Source organism: Canis lupus, chromosome 19, assembly GCF_003254725.2.
Source record: "Canis lupus dingo isolate Sandy chromosome 19, ASM325472v2, whole genome shotgun sequence".
Classification (NCBI taxonomy): domain Eukaryota; kingdom Metazoa; phylum Chordata; class Mammalia; order Carnivora; family Canidae; genus Canis; species Canis lupus.
In genome coordinates, this window is record NC_064261.1 from 30,176,169 (window position 1) to 30,192,430 (window position 16,262).

General features: G+C 54.1%; 1 protein-coding gene across 1 annotated transcript in view; it reads right to left on the bottom strand.

The window, feature by feature from the left end:
- GLI2 (GLI family zinc finger 2) overlaps positions 1-16,262 on the bottom strand; it is a 254,346-nt gene that overhangs the window by 185,741 nt on the left and 52,343 nt on the right. Inside the window, exon 2 of the mRNA XM_025429002.3 lies at positions 287-461. Within this exon, the coding sequence (XP_025284787.3) occupies positions 287-431 (145 nt within the window). The 5' untranslated portion in view covers positions 432-461. The remainder of the gene's footprint in view (positions 1-286; positions 462-16,262) is intronic.

Below are 16,262 nucleotides of genomic sequence, written 5' to 3' on the forward strand. Positions count from 1 at the left end.
CGTGTCTCTGGCACATCTCAAATGTGCCAAGCGAACGCACCCGGGGCCGCCTGGCAGATTGAGGGCGGCCAGGACCCCCCCACCCCGCGCCCGCCCAAGCAACCTGCCGGCAAACGTCACTGGGCCTGGGATCCCCAGGAGCAGACGGGGCGGGGGTGCGCCCTCCCCTTCGCCCCCCATAAACCAGCACGCCTGCCTGAGCACATCGGCCATCAGCCTAATTAAATCCTAACGGGCTAATGAAAAACACCCCCGCTGGCAGCTGAGCATGCAGGACACCAAGTACCTCCGTGGGCAGCTACCGCCGCCGCCGCCGTGGCCACCGCGAGAGCAGAGGCCTTCCTGCCCGGGTCCGGGAAAGCCGCACCCTCCAGGCTCCCACTCTTGGCGTCTTTCTTCTCCGTGGCAGTGATTGGGGCCGACGTCTCCATCTCAGCCGCTCATAGTCCTGGGTGACAACCCTGGAGGAAAAGACAAAGACACTCACCAACATTGACTGCCCCCAGACCCAGCCGGGATACATCGACCCAGATTCATGGCAACCAACTTAATTCTCTTATAATTGGGAAGGAGGGTTTAATTAATTTGGAGAATTATTAGTTCTGAGATTCATCTGGGTATGGAAACGACCTCAAGGACCCCAGCCGAGCGTGGGCGTTGCCCCCTACCCCAGATTTTTTAAAATCTGACCAACAGGTTCCTACTGCCCATGGCAGTGACGACGAGCAAGGCCCACTTTGAGAAAGGAAGTCCGAAGTAACGGCCTCCAACTCGGGATCACAGGAAAGTCCAAATAGTGTGACAACGACTTAGTGGTCCTCAAAGGAAAGCCTTTGGTTTCCTGTTCCCTCCCTGCTCACCAGGATCCACCTCTCATTTATTTGTGTGTGTGTGCATTCATTCATTCATTCATTCATTCAACAGATCTTTCATCATTTACTCACTGGCGCAGACTCAGCACATTTTTAAGCCCCTATTACGTATCAGGCTTTCTGTCTGGTGCTGAAGGTATAGTCCACGGAGTTTACATTCTACTTGGGAAAGAGATGATATACAAGGGGAAGGGGAATAAATGTAAACTTAGTTTCAGTTAGCTAGAAGTTGCATAAAAAAAAGAAAGCCAAGTGGTAAGCTAGGGCAGGGTGGGAGGGGTGGAGGGACAACGGCCTTGCCTTTCTGAGGTTGGAATGGGGTGCCAGTGAAGCTCTGAGGGAGCCCACAGCAGCCAGAGGGCAGAGGCAGGAGCTTGTTTGAAGAATGGACCTGGGTGGGCAGAGGTTGGCTTGTTTCAAGAACAGCAAGGTGAGGACAGACCCTGGAGGGCTTTGAGCAAAGGGGGGACATGACAGGTCTCACAGTATATCGGGGTCACTCTGCTGTTGTGAGAGTAGATCTGGAGAAAGAAGCACTATGGGAATGACCCAGGGAGACATGATGGTGATCTGGATTAAGGGGGAGGTGGTGGAATGCAGAGATCACAGACCTCCTAGGGCTTGGACGTGGGCTGTGGTGGAAAGAGGGGGAGCCCGAGGGGGAGGGCGGGGGGCGGGGGGACGCAGGGCCCAGGTAATGCTCCGTCTGAGGCTGGGTTCTGGGTCACAAGCAAGCCTTTCACTCACATGCCTCATCACTCACAGATACTACTAACCGATTATTTGTATCAAGTCACAGAACAGAAATGTGAAAGCCAAACTTCTTAAAAGAAGAGCAGTAGCATCAAAGACGGCTCCTATTTTTGGCTGAGGACCTGGATGAATGAATGGTGCTGTCATTTGCTGAGACGGAGCCCAGTGGGTGAGAAGCAGGTTTGGAGCAGAAATCAGGAGCTCAGTCTGGGCCCCATCAAGTCTGAAATCCTTTTTAAGCCACACAGAGACTGTCGGAAACGTAAGTCAGAGCTCGGGGTAGAGGCAGAGGCTGGAGACAGGAATATGGCAGCCATTGGGAAAGATCAGATGGGATGGAAGCGAAGAAGAGAAAGTTCCAGAGCTGAGACAGGGGCACTCCAACATTTCCAGGAATGAGAAAAGAAACCAGTCAAGGAGAGTAAGCAGGAGTAGCCAGTGGGAGAAAGAGAAGGAAAAAACCACAAGGAGAGCATGGGGGTGCCAGAAGCCAATGCAGGAGTGATACGCCTTGAAGAGGGGGGAGCAATCAGCTCCCTCCCAAGCTACTGAGGGAGGGAGACGGTGTGGGGACCAGGGCCCAGGTGGAGGCCAAGAAATGAGTGGAAGTAGGAGAAACAGAGGTATAAACAATTTAGTCAGGAAGCTTTGCCATAAAAGCAGAAAAAAAAAAAAAATGATGCGACAACTGAAGAGCCCAGAGGTCCTCCGTGGTGGTTGTGTCGGGAGGCAGGGCCAGTTTGCAGGCCCGTGGGAAGGGAATGTTCTGGTCGGGAGCCCATGGGTCGCAGCAGGGCAGAAACCAAAGACACTGTTCAACTCCATCCCCACCCTCAAGGTTAAACTCATATCTGCAGGTACAGAATTTCCATCTTGTTAAATCCACCCAAAACTCTCACGTCTTTCTAAGTGGAAAATGGGAGGTCCTGGACCGCCTCGTTCTGTCTGCACACACCGGCCTGTCCCGCTTCCGCCAGCTTTCACAAACTCCCTGTCAAGGAAACCCAAGGCAGACGGGGACCCAGGAATCTCCTTGCAGGTTTTGGTGAGTGACGGCTTTCCTCTGGCCTCCAGTCTATCTGCATAGGTCATCTGTTCTCTCCGGCTCTGCTTAGCAGCAACGCCTGGCTCAGGCCTGCTCTGCCTTCCGGGCTCCCTTAGCCTCGGCACAGGGACCACCCTCCCCCAGCCATCTGAGCTGCACTTCTGGGTCACCTCCCTCCTCCCCATTTTCTTCCATCTGATGGGCTGTGATTGCACTCACTTTCCCAAAACACCTCGCCAGGGGGTGCCTCTGGAGCCGGCTGCTCTGGTACCCTTCCCTTCCGGGTCAGGGGCACCTTCTACACCACGTCTGGTCCTCTTCCAGGTTGTCATCTCCCCAGACAACCAGGGGCCTTCCCCAAACCCAAATCTCACCACATTCCCCACCCTCACCTCCCCCACCACCCCTGCTGGCCAAGGCCTCGCTGAGTCCCTTTTACCTTTAAGCAAAGCCTTCCTGCAGCCCCTTCTCCCCACCTCTCCTTCGCACCCAGCCAGGCATGACCAGCCCTGCCCTGTACACCACCAGGCCTCAGCTCAAGGCGTGCCACGCAGCAGCAACCCTTCACCCTTTCTGTTCCTTCCAGATGCCACTTGGACTTCAGCTCCTGCGGGGAGCCACCTAACTCCTCGTCACTGCTTAGGGATCTCGCCACCAAGGAACACCCTCATACTGAATTCATCAGCACCTCCAGGTCAGGCTGGCACAGACCAACTGCTCAGGAATGCCTGGCAAAGCAAAGGGACCTCAGTGGCAGGAAACCACAGCTCTTTGAAATGCAAGTGATTTTGTGAACAGCCTGCCTTTTCCTCCCAAGAAGCTCAGGTAAAGGAATTCAGGCCCAACATTGAAACACACTTTGAATTGGAAGTAAGGACAAAAATAAAAACAACAGCTGGAACAACAAAACTTTAATAAGCATTTACTGGCTGCCAAACACCTTATAAGAGTGATCTCATTTAAGCCTCACAACATTTTACATAGAAAGAAACCAACGCTTAGGGGTGCCTGGGTGGTTCAGTCAGTTAAGCATCTGCCTTCAGCTCGGGTCGTGATCCCCAGATCCTGGGATCAAGGCCCATGTCAGACTCCCTGCTCAGGTGGATGGGAATCTGCTTCCTCCTCTGCTCCCCGCCCCCCACTCGCCCCCCACTCATGTGCTCACGCTCTCTCTCAAATAAAATCTAAAAAGAAAGAAACCAACAGAGAAGTTGAGTAACTTGCTCAAAGATGCACACTTAGAGGTGGCTGTGCCAGGCCTTGAGCCCAGGCTGTCTGGCCCCAAAGCTGTACTCTCAAGCACCACAGTGAGCTATCCCTTGCATCAGGATCCCACAACACTAAGGGATTTACCCTGAATCCCCTGGCAGGCCATAAGGTAACTAACTGTTGAGCCCTTCAGCTCTAGGGAGCACTGTGCCAGGAGCCCAGGGGGTGGGAGGGAGCATCCCAGAAGCAAGATTTGGCATGGCTCCTGCCCTACTGCTGTAGCCAAGGTAGCAGGATTGGTGCAAGGAGGCCACCAGTCAAGGGTGGCCAAAAGCTGAGGCTGTGTCAGGGCTGCTTGCAAACACCGTGCCTGTGCAGGGACACCTGTCTGCTGGAGCTGCTTGGGGTAGGGCGGCTGTACTCATTCACTCACTCTTTATCCAGTAATTCTTTTTTTTTTTTAAGATCCATTTATCCAGGGGGGCCTGGGTGGCTCAGTTGGCTAAGCATCTGCCTCAAGCTCAGGTCATGATCTCCAAGTCTTGGGATAGAGCCCCACACAGTGCTCCCTACTCAGCGAGAAGTCTGCTTCTCCCTCTCCCCATGCTTGTGCTCTCTCTCTCTCAAATGAATAAATAAAGTCTTTTAAAAAGATCCATTTATCCACTTGAGAGACAGAGAAATAGTGCGGACCAGGGGAGAATGACAGAGGGAGAGGGATAATCCTTGAGCAGACTCCCTGCTGAACACAGAACCCAACACAGTGTGGGGCTCAATGCCAGGACCCCGAGATCATGACCTGAGCCAAAACCAAGAGTCGGCTGCCCAACTGAGGGAGCCACCCAGGCGCCCCTCAATACTTCTTTATTGACAAACAGCTTCATGCCTCACAGTGCACTAGGTGGGAGATGGCTAGGCTCTGCACATCCCCTAGATGAGTCAAGTGTCCCTGCACTGGCTTTGGATACTCCCCCCACCACCATGGCACCTCTTTATACAGCATGGTCATAACCTACTACACTCCCACCTGGCTTCCTGCTTGACTGTGATCTCCTCCAGGCAGGGCTGGGCCTTGTACCCCTAAGTCCCCAGGCCCAGCTGAACAGATGTCCAGAACCCTTGCAGATGAGTAAGACGGGCCCAGGGAGCCAGGCATGTATCTTGAGGGCATAGGGCTCGGTGGACCAGAAGCCAGCAGAGGACTCAAGGCACCCACAGCATCAGTGCATATGACCAAACCCCTGCCCCAGCCCCAATGAGAGGACAGCAGACTCCTGAGGCTCCTTTCCAAAAGCAGATGGGGAAACTGAGGCCAACACATCAGAACCCTCAGACTCTAGTATCGAGGATGCCAAGGAAAGAAAGAGATTCAAGAAGGGACTGTGTCAATTTCTGTGAAGGGACATGAGGAGCCTGGAAAGAGCAGGAAAAGGCTGTGGGTTTTCTTAGAGAACAGTAGCTGTGGCTCCCCTACACCAACACCCTGCCCTATGTTGTCAGAGTGGGTGTCAGCAACCTGATTCTTACACAGGAGGAAGTGAGCTGCCCCAGGCCACTCTCCACGGAGGGAAAAAGGCCGGGTCCAGAGCCAGGTCCTCTGGCAGCCGTGTGACCCGAAGCCTCAAGGTGTGGCCACCACAGGACCAGGGTGAACGGAGTGGGGGGAGGAAGGGTATTTATCAGATTCCCACGACCCAGACTGCGGCCTGCGGCCTGGGGAACAGATGTGTACCTGGAAGCTCCAGGGGTTCCACGGACGCCCGTGGGGAGCTGGCCGCGCCAGAGGTGGGCAGAGGGTGGTTGTGTAGTCCCCACCGTGCCAGAGCCCGGTCTCCTGCAGATCAGCAGCTGCCCCCCACTTCCCTCCCCTGCCAGAGGAGGAAGGCAGTAGACAGAGCCGAGAGGCTGCGTAAAGCACGGGAATTAGCGGGATTAGCACAATTTCTAGGTAAACACCAGGCGCCCAGGGTCCCAGGCAGCCACTTTCACTCCCCGAAGCTCCAATGAGGCTGCTGCCGGAGCCTTGTCAGCAGCCTCACCTGAGCCCCCAGAGGCCAGGTGGGGACAGGGCGGGAGGGGGGGTGCCAGGCTCCGGGGCCCCAGACCTCAACTGGGGGGGCATGATGGTTTGTGCTGAAATATTTCCCACAATCCCCACAAAGGCTCCAGAACCCGAGGGGCTGGGAATACAGCACTCGTGGGGGGAGGAGGACAGGCAACACCCCCACTTCACCTAGGGAACTCACACTGCTCTAGCATGTCCGAACAACTCCCCAGACAAGATGCAACCACACTCCCCTGGTTCTGCTCGGGGAAGGGGGAGCACTGGACCGGGAGCCAGGAGGAGGAGCAGGTCTTCATTAGGAGACTACAGAGTCACTGGCCCTCCAGGGGGTCCTGGCAGCAACAAAAACCCCACCACAGGCATTCCTGGACCTTCTCCTGGACATTTGGACTCTAGAGGTCTCAGCAGAGAGTTGGGGACAAAATATCACATTTTTTTAAATGTTCCATAGTTATTTGTGATACCCAGGCAGGTTTAGGAAAACCTTCACGGGATGCTACTTACAAGGTCACTTCCAGATCATTTACAAATTATTCCAAATAATTTACAAGTTCCAGGTGATGCAAGGCTGCATAGCCCGAAGGAAAAAGAAATACGTTTCCTCTCGGCTAACTTGGAACTGGAAGTTGGGGTCCCTGGGCCTGAAACATGGACAAGCCACAGTGACTCTGAGCCCACCACCGGCACAAGTCACAGGTGTAGTCACATCATGGCACAGAGCATCATCACCTGTGCCCCCCTCGGCATCCTGCTTAAGGTCACCATCAGACCCCAATGACCTGGCAACCCGAGCCAGCAGAGAAGCACACGCGTTACTGTGGCACCGAGGCGGTGCCTGTAACATTTGATCGTCGCGTTCAATACAACCAGTTTGTCTCGTAACCCTGCGTGTTTTTTTTATTCTGTGCATCTACAGCATCATTCTGAGGAGGGGTCCACGGCACAGAAAAGGTTAAGAACTCTGAGTGAAAGGACTGCCTTGAAGAATAAATTAATTATCAGAGCAGAATGAGCGAATCACTCCAAAACCTGCAATCCCAGACACCCTCCCGCCACCTGGCTGCTTTGAACTCCTCTAACGAGTGAGTCACAGGAATTAGAGCATCTTCCCCGGGCAAAATCATTCTCTAGGAGAGAGATGAAACCTCGCCTCGCAGTCCTCGCAGCCACCTCGGGGCTATGGTGTTCTCACCTCCTCTGATCTCAGCTGTGCAGCATGCGTGCCCGGCCCCACACGCATAGACATGCATGGGCACACACAGAGCACACACAACACATGCAACAACTGCCACCACATACAGTCACACACATGCATGCAAACACACCCTGCCATACGCGTGCACGTATGCCCAGTCACGTACATACGTGATCGCATCATCCATGTACTCACATAGCCACACACAGCACACACCTAGTTACATACCACGGGCACATGCTCACACATGATTGTGTATGTGCAAAAATACAGACTGACACACACACAAATACACCAGAGATAATAAACACTCGTCCTGCCTTGATCAGACTCATTTTTCAGATCAATGAGATAAAACAGGTAAAATTTCCTGAAGTGAGGAACACGCTGTCAGTGCAACACAGATTAAAGGTAATGATAATTATAAGCTAGTTATAACTAAGAAGAGAACTGCAGACTCCCCTCGACACCAAGGTCCTGAGGACTCGTCCTGTATCCGAGTGACAGCTGGGTCTTTTGCATACATGCACCTGTCTGGAGGACCTGAGGCTTAAGTTGCATCTGTTTCCGAATTCTCTGTCCACCTGCCTCGTCTCTATATGTGGAATCAACGCCTATGTGAAACAGCTCCTCTAGGGCCCAGGAGCAAACTGTCTCCAGCAAAACACAGACAAGGGGCTCCAGACCTGGACAGTCTGCAGGGCTGGAGAAAGTATGAGTGACTTTTCACCACCAGAGCCGAGGTAAAGCAGGGGCAGGGGTGGTGATGGAGACACAGCCATGGCACTGCCCTGTCCTCTCACTCCTCCCTCTTCCAGTGACATTACATGGGGAGGAGAACCACACACTCCTGCCTGGGCTGGCCCCTCGGGCACCATCCTGGCCAGTTGTTCCCACCACAGAGCCCCCTGAGGGAGGGCAACTTTGAGAAGGGAAATCAGAGCCTGTGGAAGACCCTTGGGACCCTGGCCCGGTCAGATATGGGATGAGAGGCTGGATCATGGGGTCCCAGCTCCCTGACCCCATGGACAGTGAGAGGTTGTACAATTCCTCCCAAGGTGATGAGGAACCCCACAGGTATCAATGTGTGTGGGATGCTGGCATCCGGTAGCTGCTCCTTACCCAGCACAGACACCTCTGTCTCTATGTGGGTTTGGCACGTGGCCTGCTGCCTGGCCTGCTGCCCAGCACATGGTGAGGACAACAAAGGGAGACACATCTGGAAAAAAATAAAGCGTTCTTCTGACCCTTGCTGCCCTGTGATCTACAACGTGGGACCCTCATTCCTCTGTGAGTCGGAGAAAAAATAGTCCCCTCCTGCTCCATCGTCCCTAGGCCCTCTGCTCTACCCAGCATTATCCCTCTTATTGGGAGCCTCATTACCAGAAAAAGAAAAGATCGGAAGCCTCATGCACCTGCAGGTGCCCACACCAGGCCAACCTCTCTCCTCGTGTTATCACACAGCCAGCCACAGTGACCTTGCAATGCCAATATCATGATCCTTGCTTTACAACGAAACAGAGACCCAGAGAGGGTAAGCAACCTGCCCAAAGTCACACAGCTGACCTGTAGCAGCACTGTTGTCTTATTGCAGGTCTGCAGGATTCTGAAGCCCACACAGTTTCTACCACAACCAAATTTGTTGAATATGTAGATGCCTGCCATGTGCAGGGAATATTACAGAGCTGTCAAAAAGCATAAAGCACAGCTTATAAAGTTCATTGAAGTCTAAGCCAGTATATGCTAAAAGTCAAATCAGTAGCAGCGACTTCATAGCCACAGAAGCTAAGGTAGCGAGGGCTAGTGACTGGGGATGTCAGAGGGCTTCCAGATGACCACCCATCTGCCCTGTGGCTTCGAGACAAAGAATGAAAGAAAGGCCATGGACTTGGCCTGCAGAGTGGGGAGGGAAGGACACTCCAAGGCTGGGAATGACATGAGCATGAGCCCCTGGCATACTGTGGGCAGAGGAAAAGAAAGGAGAACGCTCTCACAAGGAGAAAGGAACAGAGCACAGACTGCGTCGAGGGGGCACCGTAGGCGCTGACTGGTTCTCTGGGACAGGCAGGCCAGAGGGAGATGGGTTTAGGAAGAATGTGCTTTCTTGCTTCCTGGTTCTTGAAAACACTTCAGCCACACAACCTGGCCAGTCTGACTCTCATGATCCTGGCTGCTTCTAAGAGTTTTGAGCCAGAGGCCTGGAAACCAGAGGCAAAGCCCTCACCCTCTCACTGTGGTGGCCAGGGGCGGGCACTGTGCAAAAATCACTCTACTAGTGGGTGCACCTGCTTCTTTATCACTCCTCGAGTGGCTTTTTCCAAGCACGAAAGCTCCCTAATTTGCCCAGCCCCTGGGCTTGCTGGTGTGCAGGAAAACAGATAATTAACCCTAATTCACTGACTTGCTGGGCCAGAACAGCAGCCAGTGAGGGCCCCAATGGGAAATGCAGGCCCCTGCTGTAGAAGCCAGCTGCAGATAAGGGGAGATGGGTATCAGGACTAGAGCTGGGCAAGAGGCCCCCTTTTTTTTTTCTGAGAGGATATGTGTGAGAGCTACTTCGTAACTGACACTTCAGATGGCATCCAAACGACCATTGGCTTGCATATGGGTTTATTCCCTGAAAAATCCCAGGCCACGTCCATGATTCCCATGCTTTTCTGCCCAGAACTTTCTTTCCTTTCTTCTCTCCCCACGGACCCTTGCTTTAACACCCAGGAAGCCTCTCCTAATGAACTCCTGTCCAGGGTCCTATTTGGATCTGCTACTACCTCCCCCTGTGTTGCTTCTGAAACTTTTCTGTCACTCCCTGGTCCTATCAGCAGTGAGCACGTTCAGAGGGAGTATGGTGAGTGCAGACTCTGGAGAAAGACGGCCGCCACATTAGAATCCCAGCTCTACCTAGGGCTACAGACACAAACTTCTTATGGTGCCTCAGTTTTCTCATTTGTAAAATGGGGGTGACAACAGCACTGTCACGGTAAGGATTAAAAGCCCAGGCATGGGATGCCTGGGTGGCTCAGTGGTTCAGCATCTGCTTTCAACTCAGGGCATGATCTGGGGTCCTGGGATTGAGTCCCACAACAGGCTCACCACAGGGAGCCTGCTTCTCCCTCTGCCTGTGTCTCTGCCTCTCTCTGTGTCTCTGGTGAATAAAGGCAAAAAAATTTTTTTTAATTAATTAATTAATAAAATAAAATAAAATAAAATAAAATAAAATAAAATAAAAGCCCAGGCATGCCTGGGCTCAAGCGCACACCACATTATCACGGCAGCCTGCGCGAGTCTGCAAACCTAGGACAGAAAGACCTGTCCCGAGCAGTGCAAAGGGGCCAAGCCACCAAGAGGAGGCCCGTCCAAGACTGGACAAGGCAGCCTCATCACAGCCCCTCCCTCTCCCTCTGCCCACCCGAGGGTCCATGCCTCCGGGGTCTAATGTGGAAACTCTCAGGTTGGCATCTCTTTGTAACGTGCCATCCTGCTTGATTGCAAAGGCCTGCTGTCCGTCCCCAGCCTCTGTGGAGAACCCTCAAGCAGCAGAAGGTCCAGAGGACTGGGGTCTCTGCCTCAAGCCCCCCTCCCTCCCCCCGCCCCCCACACACCGCCAGCAGAGGCATGATCCCAACTCGGCTCCCACAAGGAGGCCGCCGTCCGAGGCGAACAAGGGGCCCGCTGTGCGGCCGCCCAGCCAGACCCAGATATTTTAACAGCTGCATTGTGTGTTTCTGAGGCACAATTCCTGAGAGGGGAAGAAAAACAAGCTTCGCCTCTGCCCTAAGGAGGGAAAACAGACTGTCCTGGGCCGGCTGCAGGCCTAGGAGAAGGCCTCTGCCCGGGCCCAGGGCTGCGGAGGGCACGACCGGGAACAGGCCTGGCACACAGGAACTGCGGGGTCCCCTTCCCCCAAGACGTGAGGAGGGAAGGCAAGGACAGAGGCCCAGTGGATGGAGTAAATCCCCGAAGGAGGGGGAGCTGGTGGGGGCAAGGAACCAGAAAGGCAGGAGGTGCCTGCAGGATAAGGTACAAATCCCCACCAAGGCCTCACCCTAGGTTCTCCCGGCTGCATCACTGTTTCCCTAAAGCCCCTCCTGCTGAGCTCCATGCCACCCAGGTCAAGGGTCAGTCCTAACTCATGCCATGCCCCCGAGGTCAAGCTCCCATCTCACTGTTTTAAGCACATGGTTACACATCTGCTCCCCTTGATGTTCGCCCCAGAGGCAGACTCATCACCATTTGATCCTGATTCGGTACCACACGCTCTCTGTACCCAAGCCTGCGAGAATCTTCTCTCCTCTCTTGGCCTCCCATCAGGCCCTGATCCCCACGAGGGCAGGCCTGTTCCTGGGAGCCATCGGCATTCTGGGGGTGAGGGGCTGAGGTCAAGGGCAGGGGCTGGAGTCAACTTGTCACGTGTGTCCCATGCAGTGGTTGCCCACACTGCCGTGAAGGCCTCCAGGGCAAAATTACCACTGGCCTATGAATGCACCCTTTCCCTCAGAGTATAAACTCTTTGAGCTTTTTGGCTTCTGGCTTGGAGGAGGCAAAGGTGCAACTGCCTGCCGTCATCCTGAATCCAGGTTCATCTGACACCAGCCGCCTCTGCACCACGTTGCCTAAGTTCGACCCCAAAGTCATATACCTGAGGTGCCCCGCTAGGGAAGTCGGTGTCACCTCTGCCCTGGCCCTGAGGGTCGGCCTCCCAGAAAGGTAGCTGCCAAGGCAACCGGTGGCTGGAAGGGTCCGAGGCTGACAGTAGAAAAACTGACCATTCGGAACAGAAGGGCCCAGACTGAAGTGTAGCTTCCGCCTCTGCCCTGACTCCCTAAGCCCTCAAGAAACCGCCAAGAGACAGAAAGGAGCAGAAAAACATTAGGCACAGTGGAAATAGCACTTCGGGTGAGATTGTCAACAATGCTTGACAGATGCGGCACCGCTCTGCAGCCAGAGAACTCTCTGGAACCGTTAATGAGATCCCAGAGACTGCCCAGTCTGTGGGCTGCAGGGTGGATGGCCACCACCCTCACGACATCACAGATGACGTCAATAGTGGTGCCGGGGAATGGCCGGCCAGTGGAGAACGACAGAGGAAAATATAGCAATAAAAAATCATTTGACAACCGATGGGGGGGGGGGAGTATAAACTCCCCGAGCACAAAGACTTTCTATGCATAGTGCTTAGCACTCAAGTCTATAAATTACCAAGCACCTACTGTGTATAGGCACACACCATTTTCAAGAGAAGTTAAAAAAAAAACAAACTTTTTTTTTTAAAGCAGAAATGCTTAAAATGTGCTTTTGGAGCTATTACACACTCAAACAGGGCTATTTTGTCCGAGTGGAATTGTAGGATAAGGGGTGGCATTCTGGAGTCAGAGATATGGTGCAGGTGGCTTTTCCACATCCTTCCCGTCATCAACCGGATCACAGCCTCTAGAGGATCGGGGGACCCAGGCCTTCTTCACCTGGATTGAGAGAAGAAGGGTTGCAGATCCAGAACAAATCTCACCCTTTACACACCTTGACATAAGTGACCCAAGTCAAGAGGCTTTCCTGAGGAGGGGGCTGGGCAGTGATAGATGCCCCCTGAGTGGTGGGGGCAGTTTGGGGTTGGCATCAGAGAAAGGAGGCTCTGCTCATCCACTGCTGCCCCTCGGAGCCTGGGGATGGGCTCTGTGGTTTGCTGAGTTGGTCCAGAGGGGAAAGAACCCATTTGATTTCTCTGCTAGAGCCCTATCTAAGACTGGTGAGATTATGAGGCTATCTGGCAAGGAGTCACGCCAGGTCCCCAGACCACCTCTTTCCATCCCTTCATCCCTTCTCCCTCCGGCACCAAGGAAGGCCTCCAGAGGTCACCTTGTCCAGGCCTGTGCATGCAGCCCAGATCCAGAGCAGTGCCCTGCCACCTGCATCCATGAACCAGCGACCATATTGCTGAACCCCAACAACCTCTGAAGCCAGAGTCACCCTTTCCACAGGTGGTGCTGGGCCTGGGGTAGAGAGCCGGGCAAGGGTAGGGAGGGCTGGCTGCAGATCCAGGGTAGCTACTCTGCCTCTCGAGGCTCTGGGGAGAACCAGGCCGGTGGGTGGCCCGGCATCTCCTGGTTCCGTCTGCGCAGTGTGCCGCTCTGACTTGCCCAGCCACGGCCTCCCCCATCACACACAGGCGATGCCCTCACTCAGCTTTTCTATCTGTGCCTCCTCCAGGCTCAGCCACTGGCTTTCTCCAGGCTCCATCAGGAACCAACAGCCAGCACCACCCCGAGGAGTGAAGCCAGCAGGAGCGGCCTGCCTTTGGCTGGCACCTTCGTGCCTGAGGTGGAAGGAGGGCACCCCAGGCCCACCTGCTAAGTAGCCCCCTCAGCCTTGCCCAAGTCCAGCTTCACCCAGGCCGGGCTCTTCCCCTTCCCTTCCATTCTCAGGAGCCCATTAGTGCTCACACAGCCTTTCTGTCTCCTGGCGGTCACACATCCCAACCTGAGCCAGGTGTCTGGGCATCCCTAGGCCCAGTAAACTGACACCCATTCCAGCCCCCTGTGGATCAGCTGCAGCCTGAGCACCGGCCCTCTCAGGGAGGTCAGGGAAGTTCTAAGGGCTCCGTGACTGGGCACAAGTGTGAGATTCACCCATTTCTGAGGGCCTACTATGTGCCATACATGGGGCTGTGACGGTGAATTAAACCAGTACTAACTACTCTCCCAGAGCGCCCAGCCCAAGCAGGGTCATAGTCATCAAGGGAAATAGTGACAACCCAAAATAAGCTTCCTGGCAGAGAGATAAACTCGAGGGGCTACAGGGAGCCTTGGCTAGCCTGAGGGAAGTCAGGGAAGGCTTCCTGGAGGAAGGAGTGAATACACATTTTCAAAAGAAGGATGGTCAGGTCCAGATGGTCTGCTAAAGCAGAGGGGACTACAGCAGATAGAGGACAGTGTCTGGGCAGTGAGCAGGATGCAGGGCGAGCGAGAATTACACACACACACGCGTGCACTGAGCATGTTAGTGGTCTGTCTGACAGGGACTGACAGGATTTAATGCGTCAGCATTTGGGGCCACACGTGCTAATTCAAAGGGGAAAAAATGATTTGAAAAAGGCAATGTTCATTTTATGCAAAACTTAAGACCAGACCCAAAGAGGCCCCTTCTGGCCCCGCTTGGATCTTGGAAATCTGTGACCACCAGACACTGCCTGTCAGGCCTCTGAACTCATGCTCTTCCCCCCTCATCCCCCAAAACACCCTTCCCCGCCCCCTCTACCTGATTAACTCCTGCTTATACCTTTAAGGCTAAGGCCGGTGTCACCTCCCCCAGGAAGTGTTTCCCCCGCCCTGAGACGGGCACAGTGCTCCCGCAGACCCCATGTCAGCCTGGGCACCCCACAGTATTGCACTCAGGGAGACCTTTCAACTCTCTGTTTAACCATCTCACCCCTGGGTGGTTTGACTTTCACTCCTAGCCCCTGACCCTCCCCTGGCACACAGTTAGTGTCCCATATATGTGCAACGAGGGCTCTCTAGTGAACCCAGTGTTCTGAGGTCAGCTGTCCCCTAAACCGCCCCCCACACCGCGTCCACTAGTGGCCTCCACACAGTAGACAGCTGGCAACGGTAATTTAACTGACCCCAGAGAGCCTCACGGGAAGATGTAGCCCAGCCGGTTGCTTATATCTTAGAAGGTGCCAGACAGAACTCACTGCCAAAAAAATAAACAAAAAATCAAGAGTAAAAACTATCCTTACTCACTACCTACAATTATACCATTAGAGAGTCACTTCTTTGACACTTTTTTCGTTCTCAAGAACAGCCTATTAAAATACAAACTGCCCCGGAATAAGGTCAGGCCTTAAGTGCTTGTGGTATAAAAAGTTCATTTCTCTAAGGAGGGGGGACAGAACCGAGAGGGCAGGAGGGAGCCAGAGGGCAGGGAGTAAGGGGAGGAACTGTGGGGTCGGGGTGCCAAAAACACAGCACCGTTTTGCTGACGGCTGTCCTTGGCTCTCACCACCAGTCCACACCCTCCTGATAAAAGGAACATGTCTCTCTGCTTGTTCCTGCACTTCAGCGTTTCTTGGCATGACACCATATGCAAAATTAAGTGGCTTTGTAGTGTGGGCCGCTTGTTCTTTTCCCTCCTTTCGGATGAAGCTCTCCAAGGCACACTCAATCAAGCCCCTTTTGTTCCCGGGGCCTTTTGAAGGCTTCCGGAGAGGAAATGTGAGCGCTCCTTAAAGCCCAACTCTACACGCAGCACTGCAAAATCACAGTCTCCTTGCCAGCCCCGCCCCCACGGGCCTGATTTGGAAGTGGGGTGCCGTGGGAGGGCTCCCCGATCAGGACTGTCCCTGGGAAGACGCTCGAGGACCTCCCCAACACCGGTGAGAGGCCACGGTGACATGCAGATTTCGTCCAATGAGGGGAGTCTTTTCAACTGGCAAGAAGTCACAGAGAGATCAGAGCTTTAGATGGCCCTTGGTCAGGGGGCTGTCACACTCACCGTCTTTACTGGAGCAGGGTTCCCTGCCCCAGGGCACGTCTGGTGACCACGAGGTTTTGCACCTTGCCTTGGGGTCTGCATGAGGAAGAGGCCGTCCAGGCCGTCCCCTTAGCCTGGCCCCCAGGACTCCTTCCACAACGGCACCATGCCCAGTCCCTCCAATCAGCCACCCACTAACGGAGTCAACCAAAGGATCCAGCCAGACAGGGAGCTTCGCGGAGGTCCCAGGGATCCAGCAGTCAACCTCCCATCCTACTCAGGAAGCCCCTACAGCAGCAGGTAGCAACTGGGGTGAATCTGCATCCCAGGGGACACTTTGCAACATGTAAAGTCGGTTGTTATTGTCTCTATACTGTGCTACTCGCAGTGACTCGGTGAAGGCCAGGGTCACTCCTAGGTGTCCTACAGTGACCAACACAGAGAATTACCCAGTCAAAATGTCTACAACACCGAGACTGAGTTTCTCCATCTCAGTGGTTGAGCATCTGCCTTGAGCTCAGGGCATGATCCTGGGGTCCTGGGATCGAGTCCTGCATCAGGCTCCCCACAGGGAGCCTGCCTCTCCCTCTGCCTGTGTCTCTGCCTCTCTCTCTGTCTCTCTCATGAATTAAAAAAAAAAAAAATCTAAAAAAGAGAAAC